Genomic DNA, 26,845 nt, shown 5'->3' with positions numbered 1-26,845 from the left:
ATTATCAAACATACCAAGAATAAAATAATAAAAGATATAAAAGAACGACATAGAAAACTGTTACATTATCTAAAATGAAAATTTACTCAAGGATTAACAGCAGCCCAGACAATGATGAAAAGATAAATAAACTTGAAGACATAGCAATAGAATCCATCCAAAATAAAGTACAGAAAGAAAAAGAAAAGAAGAACTGACAGAGCTTCAATGACCTGTAGGAAAATATCGAGTGGTCTAATATACAGGTAATTATGGCTCCAGAAGGAGAGAAAAGACAGAGGAAAAGAAAAAAAAAAACTGAAGAAATAATAGTAAAATGTTTCCTAAATTGATGAAACCATAAATCCACAAATATAAGGCGTTCAACAAATCCCAAGCAGGATAATCATTCACACAGAAAAAACACACAAGACATATGGCAAACAAATTGCTGAAGCCATCACTAAAGGGCAAATTCTCAACAGCAGCCAGACAAAAAAGGACAACTGCTGTATGGAGGAACAAAGATTTAAAAATTATCCTAGACTGCTCATCCAAAGTGATGCAAGTTAGAAGACAATGGACAAACAGTTTAAAGTGCTGAGGCAGAAAAAAGTCCGCACAGAATTGTATACTAAGCAAAAATATCCTTTGAAAATTGAGTCAAAACAAAGTCTTTTTCAAGCAAACCAAAGCTGAGAAAATGAATCATCAGTAAACCTGCACAAGATATGATCATGAAAGTTTTCTCACTCAGAAGTAAAATGATATCAAATAGAAACGATTTACACGAGAGTGTCCAAGTGGTAAATACGTTAAGATTTTTCTCGTTAAAAAAATTTTAACAACTATTTAAGGCAAAATAACAGTTATTACGGGGTTTTCAAAACATGTAGAAGTATTAATAAAATAAATGACAATAGCACCATAAACAGAAGAAACAGCAGAATATACTTTTTCATATTCTTTCCAAATATACATGAAATATGAAGATCACAAAAATTTGGATTACAAAGTGTCAATAAATTTTTAAAAATTAAAATACAGAGTATGTTCTCTGACAAAAACAGAGTAACAGAATGTTATCCAGAAAATCTCCCAAATATTTGGAAATTAACAACATACTTCTAAGGAACCAAAAGGTCAAAGAAGAAATAACAAGAAAAATGTGAGGAAAAACCCACAACACATACTGTGAAAAGTACTGGTTTAGAGCAGGGGTCAGGCAAAGTACAACTCTCAAGCCAAATCCTGTCTGTACCTATGTTTTTGCAAATAAAATTTTACTGGACTATAGCCACACTCATTCTTTCATGCATTGTCTATGACTGCTTTCACACTGCACTGCAATGCAGAGCTGGGTAGTTACAGCAAAGACCAAATGGCCCACAAAGCTTAAAATATTTACTATTTCACTTATTATAGACAGCTTATCAAACAGTGGTTTGGAGCATAGATTCTGGTAGCAGATTGCCTAGGTTTGAACATCATCTCTTACTAGCAGGGTGACTTTGGACAATTATTTAGCCTCCCTGTACCTTACTTTTTTCACCTATTAAATGGGGATATAAAAGTACTTCACAGGGGTCACTATGAGAATCAACATATATACTATTTAAAGGAGTTAGAGTGCCTGATATATGGTTAATGTTATTTAATGTTTGCTTCATATCATTATTATTACTGCTATTAGTTTACTATAACCATAGTTAAATGGGGACAAATAAAAATACCTCACAGGGGTTACTATGAAAATTGACATATATACTACTTAAAGGAGTTAGAGTGCCTGGTATATGACTGATGTTACATAAATGTTTGCATCATATTATTATTATATTAGTTTACCATAACCTTAATTAGCTTTAAGAACCTACGCTCTCTAACTGTCCAAATGAGAAATGCCATCTAGTACCCAATTAGTTTCTGAAAAGGTTTTACTATTTAAACTCCAAAATTGGTGGAATGAATAATTTATATAAAAAGATACAGAATACAGTTTGTTATGACTCTCCATCAAATCAAGCTAGCAGAAAACCCAGAGAACAAGAGGAGATGATTTGTACCTCCTGAGAGTATTTACTATTTGAGAACCAAAGGGCATCAGCAAAAATCTAGCTAGAACAAAGATATCTACCTCTTGCTATCAGAATACTATGTAGAGGTTAAAATTTCACAAGACAAGTATATTAAGTGAGGAATAGCCAGAGGGGCACTTCTGTTCTTTCTACTGATGTCTCCTCTGTCTGGCATAGCTCATCAAATACACACAGCAAAACACAATTGACCAAAAACTTTAAAATTCCATGTATCCAAATAGAGCCTCGATACATCTAGTTCTGTACGGGCAATAACAAACTAGACTTGAGAGCACTTTCTCTGTAGGCTTGATAAACATATCATGGCCCAAACCAACATCCCTATGCATAGGTTACGCAACAACAGACAGGACGAGGTAGAAATGACACAGCAAATACTACCTCCTCTTCTAGCTTTTTATCATTTTTTACTTTACCATTTCTTTTAACCCAGACTTGGTAGGTGAGAAAGAGAATAAAGAAAGTTTTCAAGCAAAAGTAATGCTTAATCCATATCTTGGAAGAGAGAGTCAGAGACAGTCTGTAGAAAAGTAATAGAAAGTACATTTCAGAACAAAGGACCTCAAGATTAGAGAGATCATGGTGCTTTCAAGAGAGTGCCAGTAATTCAATCCAGGGGAGGGAAGGAGTGCTAACTGGAAAGCGGCAAGAGACAAGGCTGGAGAGGTAGGGCACAAGCCAAGAGGAAGAGTTTGTTTTTTTTTTTTTTTTTTTGATAGAGTTTGAATAAAGAGAGAATTCAGTTTTAAATGTAGAAAATGGAATATCTACAGAACATTCAAGTGAGATATTTAGAGTTGAGAAGCCAGGGCCACTGTTAGCCGATGTGGAAGTTAAGTCATGGGCCTACACACTCACCCAGAGAACATAAGTAAAGTGAAAAGAAAAGGCTACAGACTCCTGAAGAACACTGATATTTAAGAAGCAGACAAGGAAAGACTCCTTTAAAGATAAGAAGTAATAATCAGAGAAGGAGAAAGAAAACCAGATAAAGAAGCCTCTATCCATCTTCCCAAATTCCTCCCTGATACTATTCCCAGACAAAATCTTATTTGTGTCCATTAACTGAATTGGAAGTATCTACAAAAAATTTTAGCACACCAAATATTTAAATAAGAAAGAGATAATAATAGCATCTATTCCAAAGGGTTGTTGGGAGGATTAAATGAGATAATGCAGGCTTAGCCTAATGCCTGGCACTTGGTATATGTGCTGAACACCTTTAGCTATTATGTTTTTATGAACTTAAAATTTTAAGTAATATGTTCTCATGAAGATCTGTGATAATGAAATACATGTACCCAAGACTTTTCTTATAAGTTGCTCAAAATAAGTGAAATTGAACACTTTCAACTAGTAAAAGCTATGGGCATGATTTCTCCTTGGATATATAAAAGAAATTCCTCAGCAATGCAATATATTACATTTAGAAAGGGCAAATTTAAAGCTATGAAGAAAATATCTATATTTAATGTTATAGATGCTTATAATTAAAATGGCTTGAATTTCATAACACCTTAAATAAGTGATTTTTTAAAATAACTTTGTAGGTTTGTTTTATAACATTTTATGCTCCTATGAAATAGGTATTATTATTTCCTTTAAAAAATAAAATGAAATTCTGACAGAACATTAAGACTTGAAAAATAATAGCAAAAATGGGACATGAATTAAGTTTATGCAATTGCCAAACACTGCTATGTGGTGATATAAACCTAGAAGCACATTTTTTTCCAAATAAGAGATTCCAATTAAGTCTTTATAGATCCATTACCAGAAAGTCATCTCTTACTAATATGAACAGGAGGCAGGGAAATACTGGGTGGAAGAGGGTGGGGTCCCTGGCAAGGGTTCTACCCTCAAGCCTGGACCCCTGGCCCTAAATGAAAACATGCATTCCTGTTTTCCTGCCCGAATGTTGCCTTTGCCAAAATCACTCTGACCCACCACAACCCCAACCCTGTACCCATAAAAACCCCAAACTCCACTGGCAGAGGAGCAAAACAGCACTGCAGAGAAGGAGAGAAGAGAAGTGTCTGCACATCAAGAGGAGTTTGGCCAGGGATGGTCAGGAGAAGATTATCTTCCCACTCCATCTCCTTTCCAGTTCCCCACCCCACTGAGAGCCACTTCCATTGCTCAATAAAATCCTCCATATACACCACCCTTCAATCTGTTCATGTAACCTGGTTCTTCCTGGACGCTGGACAATCCAGGATGCACTGGGTGCAGGAACCCAAAAAGGCTGTCACACTGACTCTTCACTGAGTTGTTTAACACTTAAGCTGCCGGTGTTAAAGAGTACTGTTTGTAACACACACCCTCTGGGGCTCCAGAGGTTGTGGGTAACCCCTAGATGCTGCCACAGGCAAGCCAGCACCCAAAGGCACTCACCCCGGCTCTCCTGCAACCTCTCACCTGCGTGCCCCACTCCCGCAAGGGGTTTGAGCTAGGCAGCCAAGTAAACGAGCCACACCCCTGTTACAAGTCCTGCAAAGGGGACAAGGGAACTCTCTCATCTCATTACCAGAAAATCATATTAACCTATGCTACTCAAAGCAGCTATTCCTCAGAGTAATATATAAAAACATCTACTGGCTATCATGTTCAAGGGGATAGAACACACTGTAATTTGTTTCTGTAAAATTGAGATCTATAAAACTAATTTTATGAATTAAAAAGCAGATAACTAAAATTGTTCTAAAATTTAAAATGATTTTAAAGTCTAATTACAACATAAAACTTTTAAAGATTATAAATGAACAACCTGCAAGATCCAACTTTTTACTGGTAACTTTAAAAGTATTTTTAGGTATAACAATTTCCATAAAAGCACCACAAAAAAAGCCCTTGACTTGTTTAACTTTTTAAAATCATTGACTAGAAGTAGATGATAATTTAGAAACTGATTAGTCAGTTGAGTGATAATTATATCCTTTGTTGTGAACTTTGATTTTGTACAAAAAATAACTCATAGGAATTGTTCCATTATATTCAATAAAAATATAATTTTAATAGACAACCTTTAAGGTAACTGAAAATTGAAATACAGGCTGGGTGCAGTGGCTCAAGCCTGTAATTCCAGCACGTTGGGAGGTCAACAACACCAGAGGATAGCTTAAGGCCAGAAGTTTGAGACCAGCCTGGGCACCACAATGAGATCCCATCTCTACAAAAAAAAAAAAAAAATTAGCCAGGCATGATGGTATGTGCCTGTAGTCCTAGCTGCTCAGGAGGGTGAGGCAAGAGGATTGCTTGAAACCAAGAGTATGAGGCTGCAGTGAGCTATGATCATGTCACTGCACTCCAGCCTGGGCAGCAGAGTGTGACCCTGTCTCTAAAAATAAAAAAAAATTTAAAATAAAATATATACAGCTGAGAAAATTTTCCTAAGATATCATCCATCTGTCCTATCAAAATATCCTATCTGGAAAAGAGTTATATAGAAAAATCTCTATAATAACCAGGTAATATTCCACTGAATCAAAATCACTTTGGCTTTCAAGGTAGTAATTAATTCAATTGAGAAAATTCTTGACATGATGAAATAAAAACCCCATTGTTATATATCAACCACCCACCCCACCTACCCACCTCCACCTTTGGACAAATACTTTTCATCAAGTGTCCAATTTCATATTTATAGATTTATAATCATTTTCTATAATATACCTTAACATACAATTTAGAAAAAAATGAAAAACTGTCACATACCTGTCCATCTAAGTCAAACGCCAAGCAAGCTATACCATGTGTATGAACATCCTTTAAAACTGATATGGTCTGCACAGTGTATGAATCCCAAATACAAATATAAGGCTCTTTCCCAACTTGTCCTGTTGCTACCAACACTCGTTCAGGGTGCAATGCAAGGCTGTAAAATAAGGAAATAAATAAGTAGTATTATTAAAAATTGCTTATACAGATTTTATAGTATTTGGTAGATGTAAAACACATATACCAGTGTGAACATTAGACTTTATCCACTTTAGACAATTTGGATTTTTTTTAAATTATTTTTGTTGAGACAGTCTCGTTCTGTCAGCTAGGCTGGAGTGCAGTGGTGTGATCTCAGCTCACTGCAACCTCCATCCCGCCAAGTTCAAGTGATTCTCGTGTCTCAGACTCCTGAGTAGCTGGGATTACAGGCACCCGCCACCATGCCCGGCTAATTTTTGTATTTTTAGTAGAGATGGGGTTTTGCCACATTGGCCAGGCTAGTCTTGAACTCCTGACCTCAGATTCATAAAGCAAGTTCTAAGAAACTTACAAAGAGACGGGCAGTACGTAGTGGCTCACACCTGTAATCCAAGCACTTTGGGAGGCCGAGGCGGGTGGATCACCTGAGGTCAGGAGTTCAAGTCCAGCCTGACCAATATGGAGAAACCCCATCTCTACTAAAAATAAAAAACTAGCCAGTCATGGTGGCACACGCCTATAATCCCAGCTACTCGGGAGGCTGAGGCAGGAGAATAGCTTGAACCCGGGAGGCAGAGGTTGCAGTGAGCCGAGATCATGCCATTGCACTCCAGCCTAGGCAACAAGAGTGAAACTCCATCTTGGAAAAAAAACAAAAAAAAGAAACTTACAAAGAGATTTAGACTCCCATACAGTAATAGTGGGAGACTTTAATAGCCCACTGTCAATATTAGATCAATGAGACAGAAAATTAACAAGGATATTCAGGACTTGAACTCAGCTCTGGACCAAGCAGACCTAACAGACATCGACAGAACTCTCCATCCCAAATCAACAGAATATACATTCTTCTTAGCATCACATAATTGGAAGTAAAACACTCCTCAGAAAATGTAAAATAATGGAAATCATAACGAACAGTCTTTCAGACCACAGTGCAATCAAGTTAGAACTCAGGATTAAGAAATTCACTCAAAACCACACAACTACATGGAAACTGAACAACCTGCTCCTGACTGACTACTGGGTAAATAATGAAATTAAGGCAGAAATAAGTTCTTTGAAACCAATGAGAACAAAGACACAACACACCAGACTCTCTGAGACACAGCTAAAGCAGTGTTTAGAGAGAAATTTATAGCACTAAATGCCCACAGGTGAAAGTGGGAAAGATCTAAAATTGACACCCTAACATCACAATTAAAAGACCTAGAGAAACGAGCAAACAAATTCAAAAGCTAGCAGAAGACAACAAATAACTAACATCAGAGCAGAACTGAAGGAGAGAGAGAGAAAACCCTTTCAAAAAATCAATGAATCAGGACCTGTTTTTCTGAAAAGATAAAAAAAATAGACCGTTAGCCAGACTAATAAGAAGAGAGAGAAGAATCAAATACACACAATAAAAAATGACAAAGAGGATATCACCACTGATCCAACAGAAATACAAACTACCATCAGAGAATACTATAAACAATTCTATGCAAATAAACTAGAAAATCTAGAAGAACTGGATAAATTCCTAGACACACACAACCCTCCCAAGACTAAACCAAGAAGAAGTCGAATCCCTGAATAGACCAATAACAAGTTCTGAAATTGAGGCAGTAATTAATAGCCTACCAACCAAAAAAAAGCCCAGGACCAGACAGATTCACAGTCAAATTCTATCAAAGGTACAAAGAGGAGCTGGTACCACTCCTTCTAAAATGCTTCCAAACAATAGAAAAAGAGGGAACCCTCCCTAACTCACTTTATGAGGCTGGCATCATCCTGATACCAAAACATGGCAGAGACAAAACAAAAAAAGAAAATTTCAGGCCAGTATCCCTGATGAACATCGATGCAAAAGTCCTCAGTAAAATAGCAGGATGACAAGAATAGACACTCTGGTCTTTTTCCTGATTTTACAAGGAAAACATTCAGTCTCTCACCATTAGGCATAAACTTAGCTGTAGATTTTTTACAGATGCTTTTATAGTCAGGTTAAAGAAGTGGCCTTCTAGTCCTAGTCTGCTAAGCATTTTAAAAATATGAATAAATATTAAATTCTGTCAAATGCTTTTCCTGTATCTACTGAGATAGCCACCTGGTTTTTCTTCTTTAGTGATTATATAGCAAATTACACTAATTAATTTTCAAATGTTGAACCAGCCTTGTATTCCTGGAATGAACCCTACCTGGTCATGATACATTATCCTACTGATGGATTTTATTTGCTTATTAGCTTATTTTGTTGAGAATTTTTACATCTATATTAATGAGGGACAGTTGTCTGTAGTTTCCTTTTCTTCAAATCTGGATTTTGTATTAGAGCGATGCCAGCCTCATAAACACAGTTGAGAAGTAGTCCCTCCTCTTCTATTTTCTATAAGCAATTGTGTGGAATTGGAATCATTTATTTTTGTGAGTTTGATAGTTTATATCTTTCAAGGGAATAGTTCATTTCATCTCAGTTGTCAAATGTATAAGTTGTTATAGTAATCCCTTATTCTCCTTTTAATGTCTTTAAGTCAGTAGTGATATCCTGATGAATACTGGTAATTTTTGTCTTCTCCTTTTTATTCTTGGTCAGCCTAGCTAGAAATTTATCAATCTGATTCTTTTCAAAGAACCAGCTTTAGGTTTTTCTCTATTGTTTCACTGTTTGCACTAACTGTCTTCATTATTTCCTACTTTGCTTTTGAGTTTGCTCTTCCATTTCTATTTTCTTAAGTCAGACTCTTAGATTACTGACCTGAGATGATTATTCTTTTCAAAAATATGCATTTAATGCTCCAAATTTCCCTTGAAACACTGCTTTGGCTGAATTTCACAAATTTTGATACGTTGTATTTTCATTTTCTTCTGGGTCATAATATTTTCTACTTTCTCTTCTGTTCTGTGTTACTGATTTTTATTTTGATTCCATTATGGTCAGAGAACATACTCTATATGATTTCAATTCTTTTAACTTTGTTAAGGTTTTATAATATATAGCCTATTTTGGTAAACGTTTTGGCACTTGAAAAGGATGTGCATTCTGCCATGACTAGCTCATGCTGCTTTCTATGCCATGAATAATGAAGTCCTTTGTCTCTAACCTAGGAATTTCATGTCTTTGCCAGCATCCAAAAAAAAAAGTAACATAGTAGTTTGTAACAAGGGTACTATATTAGCTTTCTATGCTGATGTGACAAATTACCATAAATTTAGCATCTTAAAGCAATACAAGCTTATTATCTCCCAGTTCTGCAGGGCAGAAATCTGGTTACAGTGTGGCTCAGCTGAGTCCTGTGCATACAGTCTCACAAGGCCAAAAGTCAAGGTGTTAACACAATTAAATTACTTTCTAGAGTCTCTGGGGATGAGTCAGCTTCCAGTTCATTCAGAACATTAGCTGAATTCAATTCCTTGTGGTAAAGGGACTGAGGCTTTCACTCCCCTGCTGGCTGTCAAGGAGGAACTGCTCACCTCCTCAAGGCCAACTGCATGCCTCATCGTGTTACCACTTCCATCTTCCAATCAGCAATGGCACATTGAGTTCTTCTCAAGCTTTGAATCTTTCTGACTTCTGCTGCATGTTTCCTCATGCCAGCTAAAGAAAATTATTTGCTTTTAAGGGCTCACATAATTAGACTGGGTCCATCTAGATAATTCAAGATACTCTCAATATCTTAAGGTCCATCCCTACCTTAATTATATCTGCAAAGTCCTGTGTGCCATGTTTAACATAAAAAATTCACAGGTTCCACTATGGATATCTTTGGGGCCAGTCTGGCTACCATGCAGACTCAGAAATTGAGTCCACTGGAGAATTACTTATATTTTTATATTTTCAGTTCTAAGTATTCCATTTTTCTACAACTTCTATTTCTTTGCTGAGAACTTCCAACATTCTATTTGTTTTAAGACTAGTTACTTCATGGCATACTGTTGTGGGAAGTCAGGGACCCTGAACAGAGGGACCCGCTGAAGCCATGGCAGAAGAACATAAATTGTGAAGATTTCATGGACATTTATTAGTTCCCCAAATTAATACTTTTATAATTTCTTACGCCTGTCTTTACTGCAATCTCTGAACATAAATTGTGAAGATTTAATGGACATTTATCACTTCCCCAATCAATACTCTTGTGATTTCCTATGCCTGTCTTTAATCTCTTAATCCCATCATCTTCGTAAGCTGAGGATGTATGTCACCTCAGGACCCTGTGATGATTGCATTAACTGTACAAATTGTTTAAACAATATGAAATCTGGGCACCTTGAAAAAAGAACAGGATAACAGCGATGTTCAGGGAACAAGGGAGATAACCATTAGATCTGGCTGCCTGAGAGCCAGGCGGAACAGAGCCATATTTCTCTTCTTTCAAAAGCAAATAGGAGAAATATCGCTGAATTCTTTTTCTCAGCAAGGAACATCCCTGAGAAAGAGAATGCATTCCCAAGGGGAGGTCTCTAAAATGGCCACTTTGGGAATGTCTGTCTTTTATGGTTGTAGATAAGGGATGAAATACGCCCCAGTCTCCCGTAGCGCTGCCAGGCTTATTAGGACGAGGAAATTCCCGCCTAATAAATTTTGGTCAGACCAGTTGTCTGCTCTCAACCTGTCTCCTGAAAAGTTACCAATGACAATGCATGCCTGAAACTTCATTTGCAATTTTAATCTCGCCCCAGTCCTGTGATCTCGCCCTGCCTCCATTTGCCTTGTGATATTTTATTACCTTGTGAAGCATGTGATCTCTGTGACCCACACCCTATTCGTACACTCTCTCCCCTTTTGAAAATCACTAATAAAAACTTGCTGGTTTTGCAGCTTGAGGGGCATCACAGAACCTGCCAACATGTGATGTCTCCCCCAGACACCCAGCTTTAAAATTTCTCTCTTTTGTACTCTTTCCCTTTATTTCTCAGACCGGCTGACACTTAGGGAAAATAGAAAAGGACCCACGTTGAATATCGGGGGCTGGTTTCCCCCAATAGCATAGAGTTATAACAAATGTTTTACATTCTTTCATAAATTCAACACCTAGGTCATCCTGGGGCTGACAATTATTGTCTTTTCTTGTATAAATTGTTGAGATTTTAGTAATTTTTATATGCTAATTTTGAGTTATATCCTGAGCATTTTGAATATTATTTTATAAACTCTGGATCCTCTTAAAATTTTCCAGAGAATGCTGATATTTTTGTTTATTTTAGCAGGCAAGCAATCCAATTAGTTTCAAGGTACATATCCCAGCCCTCCTTCTGGGGTCCCAATATTAGTTCAGTTTTAAAGTCTTTGCATGCTACCACATGTACACACACCAAAGGGGAAAATCTGAAACCTGGATGATTGTAGGTCAGCTCTCAAAGCATCTGATATGCAGGCAGTTCCTGCACATGCAGCACAGAAGTGAGTCAACTATACCCTTATGAAGATGCCCTTCTTGAGCTCCATACCCCCTACAATTTCCCCCATAATTTCCAGCTCCCAGAGGTCCCTTTTCATTATACTGGAGCTAAGAGTCTAGGATGTTAGCCTCTGCATACTATCATGTACTTCCCACAACTGGGCCTGCCTCTGGAAAAAAAAAGCATTTTTCCTATTTTTAAATTGGTTATTTGTCACAATATTGTTACATTGTAAGAGTTCTTAATATATTCTTGGCACAATTCTTTTCTCAAGTGTATTTTTTTGCATATGTGTGTCTGCTTGTGGCCTGCTTTTTAATTTTCTTAATGGTATATTTAAAAAAGCAAAAGATTTTAATTTTTTTAAGAAGTGTTTTATTTTGGACTAATTTGAGACTTATAAAAATGTTACAAAATAGTACAGTTTTCTTGTGTCCCTCATCACACTTCATTATAATATAAACATTTTACATAACCATATTATAGTAATCGAGAAGAAGAAGGAAATTAACATTAGTACAATATCATTAGCTAAACTAAAAACCTTATTCAAAATTCACCATTTTTTCCCACTAATGTCTCTTTTCTGTTCCAAGATCCTATCCAGGATCCCATGCTGCATTTTAACGGTTATTCCTCCTTAGCAACTTCCAGTCTCTATAAAACTTTCTTAGACTTTCCTTTCCTTTCATAACCTGGAAAGTTTTGAAGAGTATTAACCAGTTATTTTTGAGAATGTCTCCAAATTTGGATTTGTCATGGTTTCTCATGATTAAAGTGGGGTTATGCATTTTGGGCAAAAATACCACAAAAATTACATCTGTCCTTCTTTGCACATTGTATCAGAAGGTTTAGGGTGTCAATATGTATTATTACTGATGATGTTTACCTCGATCCCTTGGTTAAACAGTACATGTCACTGTAAAGATACTACAAAGCTTTTCTTTGTAGTCACTAAGTATGCTAGGGGAGATACTGTGAGACTATGCAAATCCTATTTCTCTCCTCAAACTTTCACCCACTAATTTTAGCATCTATTGGCAGATTCTGTCAATAACATTTACTACTAAAATATTTCTGTAACGTGATTTTTTTTTTTTTTGAGACAGTGTTTCACTCTGTCACCCAGGCTGGAGTGCAATGGTACAATCTCGGCTCACTGCAAATTCTGCTTCCAGGGTTCAAGTGATTCTCCTGCCTCAGCCTCCTGAGTAGCTGGAATTACAGGTGTCCACCTCCATGCCTGGCTAATTTTTTGTATTTTTAGTAGAGACGGGGTTCCACCACGTTGGTCAGGCTGGTCTTGAACTCCTGACCTCAGGTGACCCACCTGCCTGGGCCTCCTAAAGTGCTGGGATTACATGCATGAGACATCGCACCTGGCCTATAATGTGATTCTTTTTCCCTCTTTTCTTCAAGATTTATTAATTAGAATTCTACTACAAGGAAGTTATATTTTCTATTTATTTAACCCATCTATTTATATCAGCTTGAACTCAAGAATATTTTATTTCAAAAGTTAGCAAACTTTTTCTGGAAAGGGCTAGAGAGTAAATGTTTTATGCTCTGTGGGCCATACCGTTTCTGTCACAACTCCTCAACTGGGCTATTATAACACTAAATCAGCCACAGGTAATATGTAAACCATGCATTCCGATTGGGAGCAACATCATCTCTGAAGGGGCAAAAATTAGTTCTTAAATGCATACAGGTCTGATTGCATAAAGCACAGAAATACATTCAATACAGGAACTGATATACAGCATATCTGTGCTATTAAAATTTTGTAATAGGTGAGGGTGTTGATATAGTTGGATCTGTGTCCCCAACCAAATCTCATGTTGAAATGTAATCCCCAATGCTGGAGGTGGAGCCTGATAGGAGGTAACTGGATCATGGGGTAGTTTCTCATGAATGGTTTATACCATCCTCTGGGTGCTGTTCTCATGACGGTGAGTTCTCGAGATCTCCCCACCCTGCTTCCTTCTACTCTACCCATGTGAAATGCCTTGCTTCCCTTTTGCCTTCTGTCATGACTGGAAGCTTCCTGAGGCCTCCCCAGAAGCAGAAACTGCTATGCTTCCTATACAGCCTACAGAACTGTGAGCCAGCTAAACCTCTTTTCTTTACAAATTACCCAGTCTCAGGTATTTTTTATAGCAGTGTGAGAATGAACTAATACAGGTGTTTAGAGAAAAGACAATTATCTAAAAGGGCTCCTTAAGAGGCAGTAATAAAAATGCAGCTGTAAAATACTGAGGTAACAAATAGCTATATCTGGATTCCAATAAAACCTTATTTACAAAAAATAGGTGGCAGGCCAGATTAGCCTGTAGTCTGTTGTTTGATGACCCCTGTTTTTTTCTACGAGTTAAAATTCAATACTATCATTATTTATTTTGTAGCTCAAATTGTTCCATCTTTGGCCTTCAGAAGATCTTGAGGTCAGCTTCCATATTCTTTTAGTAAGCCATCATCTCTTTTTGAGCACTTACTTTCTTGTACCACAAAATATTCCACTATTTTTTCCTGCCCTGGCTCTATAATCAACTACTTCTCTAGGAAGCCCTAGTTCCTTTCATTGAACACCGGTGTTTAGAGAACAAAATCTGGGTGCTAGAAGTGATCATTGTTATTGGAAGATTGGTGCTTTTGGGCTGTCTCAACTAGGAAATACAGTTATGTATAGTAACCCATGCATACATTCTATAGTCTGTATACATAGATACATTCTGTTTCTAAGTATTTAAAAATCATGAATTCGTATCAACACTTCAGATTCTAATCTGAAACCACAGGGCTCATTTAAGACTTCTCCCTTTATTTATAACTTCTTACTGCAAGAGTGAGAAACTAGGCTCTCATAATCTATGGTCTATTTACTTTAGTAGACACAAAGACAGTTCAGAATTGGTAGCCCTGTGGAGAACAATTTTACTAACTAGACTATAGCATTATGTGCAGTTTTTTTTTTTTGGTCTTTTTCCTTACAGTTAAGATACTGTTAAGACACCGTTTTTCAGTTATTTAGGTTCTTCATTCACAACAAAGCTCAGCAGCAGAGGAGAGGAAAGAGCGCTTGTGAAACGGCAGCTGAAATTTGTTTCTTTTTCTCTTTTTACTTACAGTCATTTTGCAGTTTTGGTATTCTCTGTTTCAGTAATGCTGGGGCTATGGTTTGCACAGAAAGTCTGGAGAAGAGATTTTGGGAGGTTACTTACTACATACCTGCCGTTGTCTTCAGTTACCTGGAGGTCTGATAAGTTATTTTAATGAGGTTCAATTTATAATTTTACTTTTTATAATTCATGCTTTTTGTGTTCTATTTCCTATGCTTTTTCTAGAAATTTTATAGTTTTACCTCTCACCTTTTAAATTTTATATATGGTGAGGTATATGCTGGGGTTCATTTTTTCCTCATAATAGATATTCAGTTGTTTTTCACATTATTTGTTGACAAGAGATCATTCAGTACAGAGAAAAAATGCTGATGTAGGTTAAGGTAAGAACGTTTCTGAAACAGGGAAAAAAGAGTGGGATCTAGTATACAAGCAGCAGGATTAATATTGGATAGGAGCTGAATGTATTGCTTTTGGACAGTTGGAATCTGAAGATTCTCTTCCGATTGGTCCAATTTTCTTAATGAGAATAAAAGCATGAGTGTTGTTCAGGTATCCTCAGGTCAACTTAATATCTTATAGTTAAGTTTTATCCACATAATGCCTAGTATATTGCTGAACATATAGTGAAAACTCAACATTTATGGATTAATTTGGGAGACAAATGACAGATGTAATCATCTGAAGGTATATTCCCATTCTAAAACATTTAACAAGATTATTACCCATCCATATTGTGACACTATAATCTGAAATATATGGAAAGAACAGATTTTTAAAAGTTCTTCTTCCTATTAATATTGCTGAGCAATGGAAATTAATTAGATATAAGCACTGTCACCAAATCCCACAATTACATATTAAGTTGCTTTAAGTATTTAATCTCTAAATTTATCATAACTATAAGGAAATAACATGTTAAACAAACATAAAGTGAGCTATCATCTTCTTCATAAATCTCCGTTCTTACCTGCAAATATATCAATGCTCCTTTACATTTATCTCACACATCTCAAATGAGCACTGTACACTAGTAGACAACTCTATTAAACACTCAGCTGATAAATGTGCACCCCTCTCTCAACCTCCAAACTCCCACGTGAGCACAGTTCCTCACTATCAACCTCTGCCTTGCAGCAGATAAGCCTGTCTTGTACTTAATGATTAATATAGCTGGAATTAAAGGAGATACTTCATTCCCATGAAATTCACTAATCTAACTGTACTTGCAGACTCTGACTTCCCTTTACATCTATACTCCTTGAACTCTCAGCTTGGTTCTAGGTCCCATTCTCCTTAGTTTCAAGGACTTTACTCCTAGAACTATGCTTTCTGGAATTATTGCTTCCTCACTACTGAGTCATTCCTATTACCATTCAAATATACCCATTAAAAAACAATTCCCTTGACCAATTACCCATTATCCCATTTCTCTGTTCCTCATTCAAAGCAAAACTTCTCAAAAGAGGTATCTCATCTTTTTCACTCCATTTATTGTGTCAACATACTTCAAGTAGGCATTCATCTCTTCTCCTTCACTGAAACAGTTTTTTCCAGCTCATGTATGACATTGCCAAACCTAATGATAAACTGTATGTCCTCATTCCCCTCCACTTTTCAGTAGTATTTGACATAACCATAAGTTTTATCCACATAATGCCTCACGTTTTTGAAAGACTTTCCTCTCTAGGCTTCCCCGACTTCACAGTTTATCAGCCCTTCCTTCTCCATCTCTGTTGGTAGGCACTATCTCCTGCACCCCACCTCTGAATGTTAAAGTGTATGAGGGCTTTGTCTTGGCTGTTTTCCCTTCCTTTCCCAGGTGATTTCATCCAATCCCACAGCTTTAAATGCATATAGACCGTGATAACTCCCAACCCTATATTTCTAGGTCAGCGCAATGGATAAATTCCTCAAATTTAATACAACCTAAAGAGAATCTGATTTTCTCCTTACCTTTCCAATCTGCTCCTCCTTGGCTTAGTAAATGATATCACCATCCATTCAATTCTCAGACCAAGAAGCTAAATTTCATCCTCACTACTTACCTTTTCCTCACTCATTTCATGCATTCTATTAGCCTGTCCTACTGGCTCTGTCATCACCGTCATTTCTGCTACAATCTTAATCTGAACCAGCATTCATCTTACATCACAACTACTTCAGTAGCCTTCCGGCTACCTACCATTATTCCTCTATTGCTTCCCTTCAGAGCTTTCTCAACATAGCCAGAGTGATCTTTTAAAAATAACATAAATCTGATCTCATCATTTACCTCGGTAAAAACCAAATAGCTTCCTACTGAATTAGAATGAAACCTGAACTATCTAAGATGGCACTTTCAACACTTTGTAAGATATACCTTTGGCCAGACGTGGTGGCTCATGCCTGTAACAGCACTTTGGGAGGCTGAGGCAGGCAGATCACAAGGTCAGGAGTTCAAGACCAGACTGGCCAACATGGTGAAACCCGTCTCTACTAAAGACACAAAAAATTAGCCAGGCGTGGTGGTGTGTGCCTGTAATCCCAGTTACTGGGGAGGCTGAGGCAGAAGAATTGCTTGAATCCAGGAGGTGGAGGTCGCAGTGAGCTGAGACCATGCCACTGCATCCCAGCCTGGGCAACAGGGCAAGACTCCATCTCAAAAAAAAAAAAAAAAGATATACCCTCACCTACTTCTCAAACGTTAGCTCCTACCATTTTTCCTCTTGTTCACTACACTCCAGCCACACTAGCCTTTCTGTCCCTTAAAATGGCCAAGCTCATTATGCTATCAAAGTCTTTGTCTGGAATGACCTCCCAAATCTTTGCCACATTCATATTATTCATGCTTTGGAGCAAATGGAACTTGCTCAGAGAAGCTTTCCCTAACTACCCCTAGTCATCCCAACATATTCTGTCCATTACTCTAATTATTTCATGTTTCCCTTCATGCTTACTCCTTCGGAGGTATCTGCATGCCAGTGTCACAAGGCAGGCACTATGTTTCATTTGATCTTTTAACAATCCAATTTGCCTTTAAATTCAGCCAAACCCACTGCAGCTACTCCACGAGTCTGCTGAAATCATCACCTGAGGCACTGGGCCACAGTACACCTCACTTGATATCATACAGGATGCATGTAATTATGACCTTCCAGGTTCCCTGCGAGTGAGCATTTTTCTGGACTGATAATGCAGGATATCTGTCTTTCAGTGTTTTCAGCTCATGATGACACTGACCAGATCCACCAATAGAAGACAAAAATTTTGCTTGGTAATAAATCTCCAAACAGGGAATATGCAGCGTGGGAGGGCCCTAGGCAAGAAGCCCAAAGTATTTAAGGAGGTCCCGGTACTTACCCACATTGTTATATAACGCATAATAGTAAATGAATGGATTTGGCTAGGTCCTAAGGTTTTTTTCAGGTTGACTCCTAGCCCAGCACCTGAACGTGGATTACTATTAAATCCAGAGCAGTTGTTTTCAAACCTGCCTGCATATTACAATCATTTGGGAAGCTTAAAAATTAAAAACAGAAGCAAACAACAAATGATACCTGGACCCCAACCTAAATGAATTAAATCACAATTTCTTTGGGTAAGGCTTGGCCATTGGTGGTTTTATTTTGTTTGTTTTCTTTTAACTTTCTATTAAGCAGCCAGGGTTGAGAATCAGGAATCTGGAGCAGTGTTCTCAAACTTTAGACTACATTAACATCACCTGGAGGTGATAAAAAACTTATTACTGGGGCCAGACATGGTGGCTCATGCCTGTAATCCTAGCATTTTGGGAGGCCAAGGCGGGCAGATCACCAGAGGTCAGGAGTTCAAGACCAGCCTGGCCAACATGGTAAAACCCCATCTCTACTAAAAATACAAAAATTAGCTGGGCATGGTGGCGGGTGCCTGTAGTCCCAACTACTTGAGAGGCTGAGGCAAGATAATCGCCTGAACCCAGGAGGCGAAGGTTGCAGAGAGCCGAGTTCATGCCACTGCACTCCAGCCTGGGCGACGAGAGCGAGACTCTGTCTCAAAAAAAAAAACAAAAAGCAGAAAACAAAAAACGAAAAACAAAACCACACAACTGATTACTGGGCTCCACACCTAGAGTTTCTAATTTGGTAGATCTGGAGTAAGCCCAGAGAATTAGTATTTTTAAATAACTTTCCAGGTGATGCTGTTGCTAGTCTGAAGACCACACTTTTCAGAAGCAACAATCCAGGGCTGCCAGCTATGTGTCATTTTTTAATAACCAAGTAAAGTAGAAACTGCTGGAATAAATCCGTTTTTAAGAAATGTTATGAATACATAATAGTTATACATCGGAACGAATCTTGAAAGAGGCTAGTTTTGTGTACCAATAATGACATGACTCATTTTCTCATCTTCTTCCTGCTCTTCCTTTTCCCCTGGGCATACACAGTCTTTGGGGGAGTCTTATGATTACAACAGAATTATGGCAAAACTTCGCTAAGGTGAAGCAGTCCTCATCTTATTTGACACAGCTGATTACTCCTTTCTCCCTGAAATACTCTCTTCACTTGACTTTGTGTGTTTATATGGGTTCAGAGTGGCAACTTTTTAAGCTCTGGTAGGAATTACTGGAAACCTACTTGTAGTCTACTTAATGCTTCTAGATACATGTTCATGATTTCCCAAACCTGGCTTATCTTCAAAATAGTTTGAAGAGCTTTTCACCAGTTTCTAGTCTTTTGCTCAAACGCACGAAGTCAGAATCTTCTAGGGTTGGAGCCCAGGAATCTATTTTTTAAAAAGTGCCTCAGATTATTCTGTTTGGGAAACACATTGCCCCCACCATGCCTAGAATTCTTAACACAAGCCGTTTGAGAAATGGGCACAAACCCTCTCCTCAAACCTGATACCAGAATTTTCTTAAGCACTGTGCAATATGTAGAAGTAGTGCTTCAAAAAGTATTAGAAAACATATTTAATAAAATGTCCCTGTGCTTAACTAGAATTAGATGGATTTAACATTTATTTATAGACCATGTAACAATTATATTTGGTAAGATTTCATTTTATGTGTTGCAATATCAAAATATTTATGGTTTTTTAAATATTGCATAATTTAAGGGATAAAATTAAGAGATGTTTTCCAGGAAAAGTAGGAATTAACTAGCATAATAGTTGACATTGTAATAGATGTGTATTAAGTATATATTCTTTAGGGATAAGCCAGACTATTAGATTTACATTTAATTATTTTCCTTTATTATTTTATAATGTCTTATGTGCAAATATGCAGACAATCAATAAAACATGTTTTGGATATACATTAAGGAAAAGCAAGAGCAAACCAAACCCAAAGTTAGTAGAAAGAAATAAGATCAGGGCAGAAATAAATGAAATTGACGTTTTAAAAAACCAATACAAAATTTCAATGAAACAAAAAGTTTTTTTTTAAAAAAGTTAAACAAGATTGACAAACCTTTAGCCAGATTAAGAAAAAAAAAAGAAGATACAAATAAAATTGGAAATGAAAAAGGAGACATTACAACTGATACTGCAGAAATTCAAAGGATCATTAGTGGCTACTATGACCAACTCTATGCCACTAAATTTGAAAATCTAGAAGAAATGAACAAATTCCTAGACATATACAACCTACCAAGATTGAACCAGGAAGAAATCCAAAACCTGAACAGACTAATAACAAATAACAAGATCAAAGCCAAAATAAAAATTCCAAATCAAAACTACAATGAGATATCATCTCACCCCAGTTAAAATGACTTACATCCAAAAGACAGGCAGTAACAAATGCTGGAAAGGATATGGAGAATGTAAATTCGTACAACCACTATGGAGAACAGCTTGGAGGTTCCTCAAAAAACTAAAAATAGTGCTACCAATATGATCCAGCAATCTCACTGCAGGGCACACACCCAAAAGAAAGGAAATCAGGATATCAAGGAGATATCTACACTCCAATGTTTGTTGCAGCACTGTTCACAATAGCTAAGATTCGGAAGCAACCTAAGAGTCTATCAACAGATGAATAGATAAAGAAAACGTGGTATATATACACAGTGGAGTACTAGTCAGCCATAAAAAAATGAGATCCTGTCATTGCAACATCATGAATGGGACTGGAGATTGTTAAGTGAAATAAGCCAGGCAAAGAAAGACAAACATCGCATCTTCCCACGTATTTGTGGGATCTAAAAATCAAAACAACTGAACTAATGGACATAGAGAGTAGAAGGATGGTTACCAGGAACTGGAAAGGGAAGTGGAGGACTCAGGGGGAAGTGGGGATGGTTAACGGGTACAAAAAAAGAGTTAGAATGAATAAGATCATTTGATAGCACAACAGGATGACTATAGTCGGTAATAATTTAATTGTACATTTTAGAATAACTAAAAGGTTGCAACTGGATTCTTTGCAATACAAAAGATAAAGCCTTGAGGGGAAGGATACCCAATTCTTGATGTGATTATTTCACACTGCTTGCCTGTATCAAAACATCTCATGTACCCCATAAATAGATACACTCACTCTGTACCTACAAAAATTTAAAATAAAAAAATTTAATAAAATAAAACAGAGCTGTTGATCTTTCCTTCTGTCCAAAATATAAAACTTGCTCTTCCAACACTGTTTCCCAATTCAGTAGCCAGCAACTCCATTCTTCCAATTGTTCTGACCAAAAATTCTGTGATCATCACTGACCTTTCTTTTCTCTCACAATTTACATGTGATCCATTAGTAAATCATGCTACCTCTATCTTCAAAATACATACAAATTTGCTCTTTTCTCACTACTTTCACTGTTACCACCCCAGTCCAAGCCACCAATACTTCCTGACTAGATTACTGCAACAGTCTCCTAAGTGGTCTCCCTGCTTCCATCCTGCCCCTCCCTCTCTTCAGTCTGTTCTCAACACAGGAGCCAAGAGTGACTCTGTTAAACCGTAAGTCAAATTATATCACTATTTTGATTAAATAGTTCCAATAACTTCCATTCTCAGATGGGAAAGTGAAAATCCTCTCAATAGCCTATAAAATCTGTCCCCACCACCATAGCTCATCAGACCTCATTTCTTACTACTTTCCTTCAAGTTCACTCTGCTCCAGCCACACTAACATTCTTACTATTCCTCAAAAATACTGGCATTCTGCTTCAGGGCATTTGCATTTGATAGTCCCTTTACTTAACATGTCCTTTCCTCAGATATCCGCATAGCACATTACCTCACCCCTAGTCTCTACTTAAGTGTCACCTTTACAGTGAGGTCTTCCTGGCCACCCTATCTAAATACCTATCTAAACTCTTCCCAATAGTTTCTATCGCATTTTCTCACCTTGTTTTCCTTAGCCGTTACAAACTATACATATATACATGCACATATAAAAATTTACACACATATATAAAATTTACCTTCTTTATTCTGTGTCTCCCCACCCAGTAGATAAAAGCTCCATAAGGGTGGGCAATTTATCTGTTTGGTTCACTGCCATATCTCTAGTGATAAGAATAGTCTTTGGCAAATAATAGGTGTTCAGTAAATATTTGCTGAAAGAACAAGTAAACCAAGAAATAGATATGTCCCAAATGCCACTTAAGAAAGGGTCTTAAGAAGGTGTGAGTAACCAACTGATAAGGTTTGGCTCTGTGTCCCCACCCAAATCTCATCTCGAATTGTACTCCCATAATTCCCATGTGTTGTGGTAGGGACCCAGTGGGAGATAATTTGAATCATGGGGGCGGTTTCCCCCACACTGTTCTCATGGTAGTGAGTAAGTCTCACGAGATCTGATGGTTTCATCAGGAGTTTCCGCTTTTGCATCTTCCTCATTTTCTCTTGCTGCCGCCATGTAAGAACTGCCTTTCACTTCCCACCATGATTCTGAGGCCTCCCCAGCCATGTGGAACTGTCAGTCCAATTAAACCTCTTTTTCTTCCCAGTCTCGGGTATCTCTTTATCAGCAGCGTGGAAACGGACTAATGAACCAACTATGTCAAATCATGATGAAAAATCAAATAAGATGAGAACTGATAACCACTGGATTTGGCAATGCAGAGGTCACTGGTAACCTAAACAAGAACTGCTATGGTGAAACACAACAAAGCCAAGAGTAAATGGGAGAAAAGGAACTGAAGACAGTATAAGCAAATTTTTCAAATATTCTCTTATAACACAAAACCACTGCACACAATGTTACCTCTTCCCAGAATGCTATACCTTCTTTCATTTCTTCTGATGACCTTTTCTCCCTATTGTCCTCAAAGACTTAGCTTAGGTATTATATTCTATAAGAAACATCATTGTGAACTTTTTATATCCCCATGTACATACCATATCACAGGTACATTAGTGCTATTCCTAGTACACATATTCTCATTGAGTATCTGATTGTGTCTAAACTCTGAGTATCTTAAGGCAGGGATTCTTGCACAAAACAAAAGCTCAACAAGTATTTCTTGGATGAGAAAACTTTGAAATAAAAGTTCTTAATAGCTTCTAATAGTTTATTATTCCAAATGTTTTCCTTAATGTATATCCAAAACATGTTTTATTGATTGTCTGCATATTTGCACATAAGACATTATAAAACAATAAAGGAAAATAATTAAATGTAAATCTAATAATCTGGCTTATGTTTTATTGATTGTCTGCATATTTGCACATAAGACATTATAAAACAATAAAGGAAAATAATTAAATTTAAATCTAATAATCTGGCTTATCCCTAAAGAATATATACTTAATACACATCTATTACAATTTCAACTATTATTCTAGTTAATTCCTACTTTTCCTGGAAAACATCTCTTAATTTTATCCCTTGAATTATGCAATATTTAAAAAACCATAAATATTTTGATATTGCAACACATAAAATGAAATCTTACCAAATATAATTGTTACATGGTCTATAAATAAATGTTAAATCCATCTAATTCTAGTTACTTAAGCACAGGGACATTTTATTAAATATGTTTTCTAATACTTTTTGAAGCACTACTTCTACATATTGCACAGTGCTTAAGAAAACTCTGGTATCAGGTTTGAGGAGAGGGTTTGTGCCCATTTCTCAAACGGCTTGTGTTAAGAATTCTAGGCATGGTGGGGGCAATGTGTTTCCCAAACAGAATAATCTGAGGCACTTTTTAAAAAATAGATTCCTGGGCTCCAACCCTAGAAGATTCTGACTTCGTGCGTTTGAGCAAAAGACTAGAAACTGGTGAAAAGCTCTTCAAACTATTTTGAAGATAAGCCAGGTTTGGGAAATCATGAACATGTATCTAGAAGCATTAAGTAGACTACAAGTAGGTTTCCAGTAATTCCTACCAGAGCTTAAAAAGTTGCCACTCTGAACCCATATAAACACACAAACAAATCTGTCTACCATGCAAATGTCATTCTGAATCACTTTTCCAATTACAATTTTGACTTGCGTTGAATAAATTAAGTTTCTATACCATAAATACTCAGCTGTCAAAAACCACTTTTACTAAATTACAATAAGGCTTGGTCAGTATTTTTTCTTAAGAACACGATTTACCACAAATAAAGAAAATAGCTTCTACACCCTTCATTTTGTCTTTTAAAAAAGCCATACATAGAAGCAATGAACAGTTATTATTTTAATCTGCAACCATATAGTGTGGTATACTTTTCAAAATATTTCAGATGCATCGTTATTTGAGCTCATCACCAACTCGTGAGACCTTTTCACTATGTTAAAAAAAAAAAAAAGTACTCTAAATTCTATACCTACATAATACATAAACAATGGGCCCTGACTCCCATAAGGAAAGCAGAGTCAAATAACAAAATGCCCCAAGTTAATTATATTCCATCAATGGTCTTCACTGGTATAGATGATTTGTAAGCTGTCAATAATATCCTTAAGAACAATCTAGCAAAAATTTGCTTATGGGAAGTACCTAGAATAATAAATTTGAAAAGATATTGCACTCTGGCTGCACACGGTGGCTCACACCTGTAATCCCAACACTTTGGGAGGTGGAAGTGGGAGGATCACTTGGGCCCAGGAGTCCAGCACCAGCCTGGGCAACATACAGAGACCCCATCTCTACCGAAAAAAAAAATAGCCCAGCATCATGGCCCACATCTGTGGTCTCAGCCACTTGGGAGGCTGAGGTGGGATGATCACTTGAGCCCAAGATTTCAAAGCTACAGTGAGCAGTGATTGCACCATTGCACTATAGCCTGTGTGACGCAGAGCAAGAGCCTGTCTCAGTTTAAAAAAAAAAAAAAAAAAAGCTATCGCATTCTTTTAACAACTGGCAAAAGTTTCAAAATATAGACGAAGGTCTAGATGTACATCTTACGCTAAAACTGGTAGTAGCTTATTTTATAACTAACTCTTAAATCGACTAGAGATTTTTATAGGTATAGATTTTATAGATTTATAGATTTTATACTGATAAAATAACTAGAGAATTTTATCAATATAACTTGAGAAAAAGAACAAAAAAGTGACCCCAAAAGCCCTACATTATTTCTGACATTGAAACTAATTGCTATATAAATCAGTTACTGAGATAAATATAACTAAAAGATAAATGACTAGAGAAGTATACACAAGTAGATGGCAAAAAGAAGATGGAGAACTACAAGCAACACTGAGAAAATGATGAAATGTCATGTGGCACCACAACTGGCAATCCTAGGTGATAATAAAATGGTCAAAGAACCAGTAAGCAAATGATACACTAGTCATGATTCAGCCTTTACCACCAACATTGCACTCACATTTTCAAAACCTGAGGACAATGATCTGCTCATTCTGAAACAGTTCTGTCCTCAGACTAAGTAATATTTGACCAATAAGTTTTACAAAAGTTTCAGGCAAAGGTGGAAACAAAACAGATGATGAAAACAGCACTGACTTTTTATTACTAAAGCTAAGGTTACAGCAACATTGGTTTTCACTATGCATCACATTTGTGAATATTACATCTTCTGCTGTGGCATAATTTAAAAATTACTAGAGTTGTTTCTATACTCACAAGTCAAACACTGAATTGAAAAAATATTCAGAGGTTTTAATATTTGCTCAATATATTTCACAAACATGAATGATCTGTCATTAGTATTTGAAATAAAATGTCCAGAGCCCTTTCACTGATTCCTAAATTATATTCTCAGTATCATATTAAATTTGTGCCACCAATTTCTATTTCAAGATGCTGTATGATTCAGATTTTACTACCTCATTGAAACTTTTCAGGAAACTTATTTTCATTGTTATACATTAAAGATGTGTCATTTGGATAAAATCATAAGCATGTATTCAACTACAAGAAATTCGAGTATGTTTGTTGTTTTGTATGAGTTGTGCAACTATACCAAAAGAAAGTCAAAGCACTACCTTCCTTAGTTTACTGAAACACAATTATGAAATTTAAGTGGTGTGACATATAATACAGCTTCTAATTACTGCTAGAATAACAAGATGTAATTTACCTCACCAAATAAATCATATCTAGTTTCCGAAGACCTTAGTGCTATACTGCTCTCATAACCCCCAAGGAGTAAAAACAATACAAGTGTACCACGAGAAGACCTCAAAATCCTTCACATTTACTCCACCAGCTGAATTCAACCTAACAGACTAAATTATCTGGAGCAGGGCTTCAGTTAAGGCTGCTCCAACTAGGTAAAGCTACTGTGCCTGGTACTTTGGGAGACCTAACATACGGAAAAGAAGAGAGACTTGAAAGGATTAGGGAAAATGACAAGACACTGGGGTAAACTTTACTCTTGGGATAAATAAGAAGATAGATAATTACTACGGGTTTAGTTTAGTTTTGTTTTTCCATCAACAATTTGGGCTATTATAATAGGTCTGTAACCCTAATCACCACTATACAGAGTCCAGCTTGAGAAAAATGAAATGACTTATCAGTTACCTTTTCAAAGTAATACATTAAATACAATCTGAAAAAGCACTCTGGTGTCCAAAAAAAAAACCAACTGAATACATAGCACCACCTCATTCCTTATTCTGCAATCTCAATTTTGTCTTTTCTTATCTTTACTCCATCTTGCCCTACCTTTTTCCTAGGCATCCTTTCCCTCTTATATATTATAGATGTACAGAGACGCAAAACAGAAGAACAACTTTATTTGTGGAATTTAAGTACCAGGGCTTCTTGCCTACAAGACTTCAAACCAAGATACCGTATTTGAAACGCCCAATTTAAATCCTGTGCAACATACATGAGGGAATAACATTTTGTAACCAAACCCAAATCATAGAATCTTTGATAAAACCCCAAGAGCACCACACAAACACATTCTCAATTGCTTTTAATATATTTTCCTCTGTAAAGGACAAAAAATGCTGTGCTTGAGGCAATAATCAGTGGC

General features: G+C 36.7%; 1 protein-coding gene across 12 annotated transcripts in view; it reads right to left on the bottom strand.

Moving 5' to 3' along the window:
• EML5 (EMAP like 5) overlaps positions 1-26,845 on the bottom strand; it is a 179,354-nt gene that overhangs the window by 150,982 nt on the left and 1,527 nt on the right. For all 12 annotated transcript variants that reach the window (XM_003260857.4, XM_030803912.1, XM_030803910.1 and 9 more), the window contains exon 2: positions 5,793-5,952. In XM_003260857.4, coding sequence (XP_003260905.2) covers positions 5,793-5,952 — 160 coding nt within the window. The remainder of the gene's footprint in view (positions 1-5,792; positions 5,953-26,845) is intronic.

The sequence above is a fragment of the Nomascus leucogenys genome, chromosome 22a (genome assembly GCF_006542625.1).
Source record: "Nomascus leucogenys isolate Asia chromosome 22a, Asia_NLE_v1, whole genome shotgun sequence".
Lineage (NCBI taxonomy): Eukaryota > Metazoa > Chordata > Mammalia > Primates > Hylobatidae > Nomascus > Nomascus leucogenys.
This window is presented reverse-complemented; position numbering and strand designations above follow the sequence as displayed.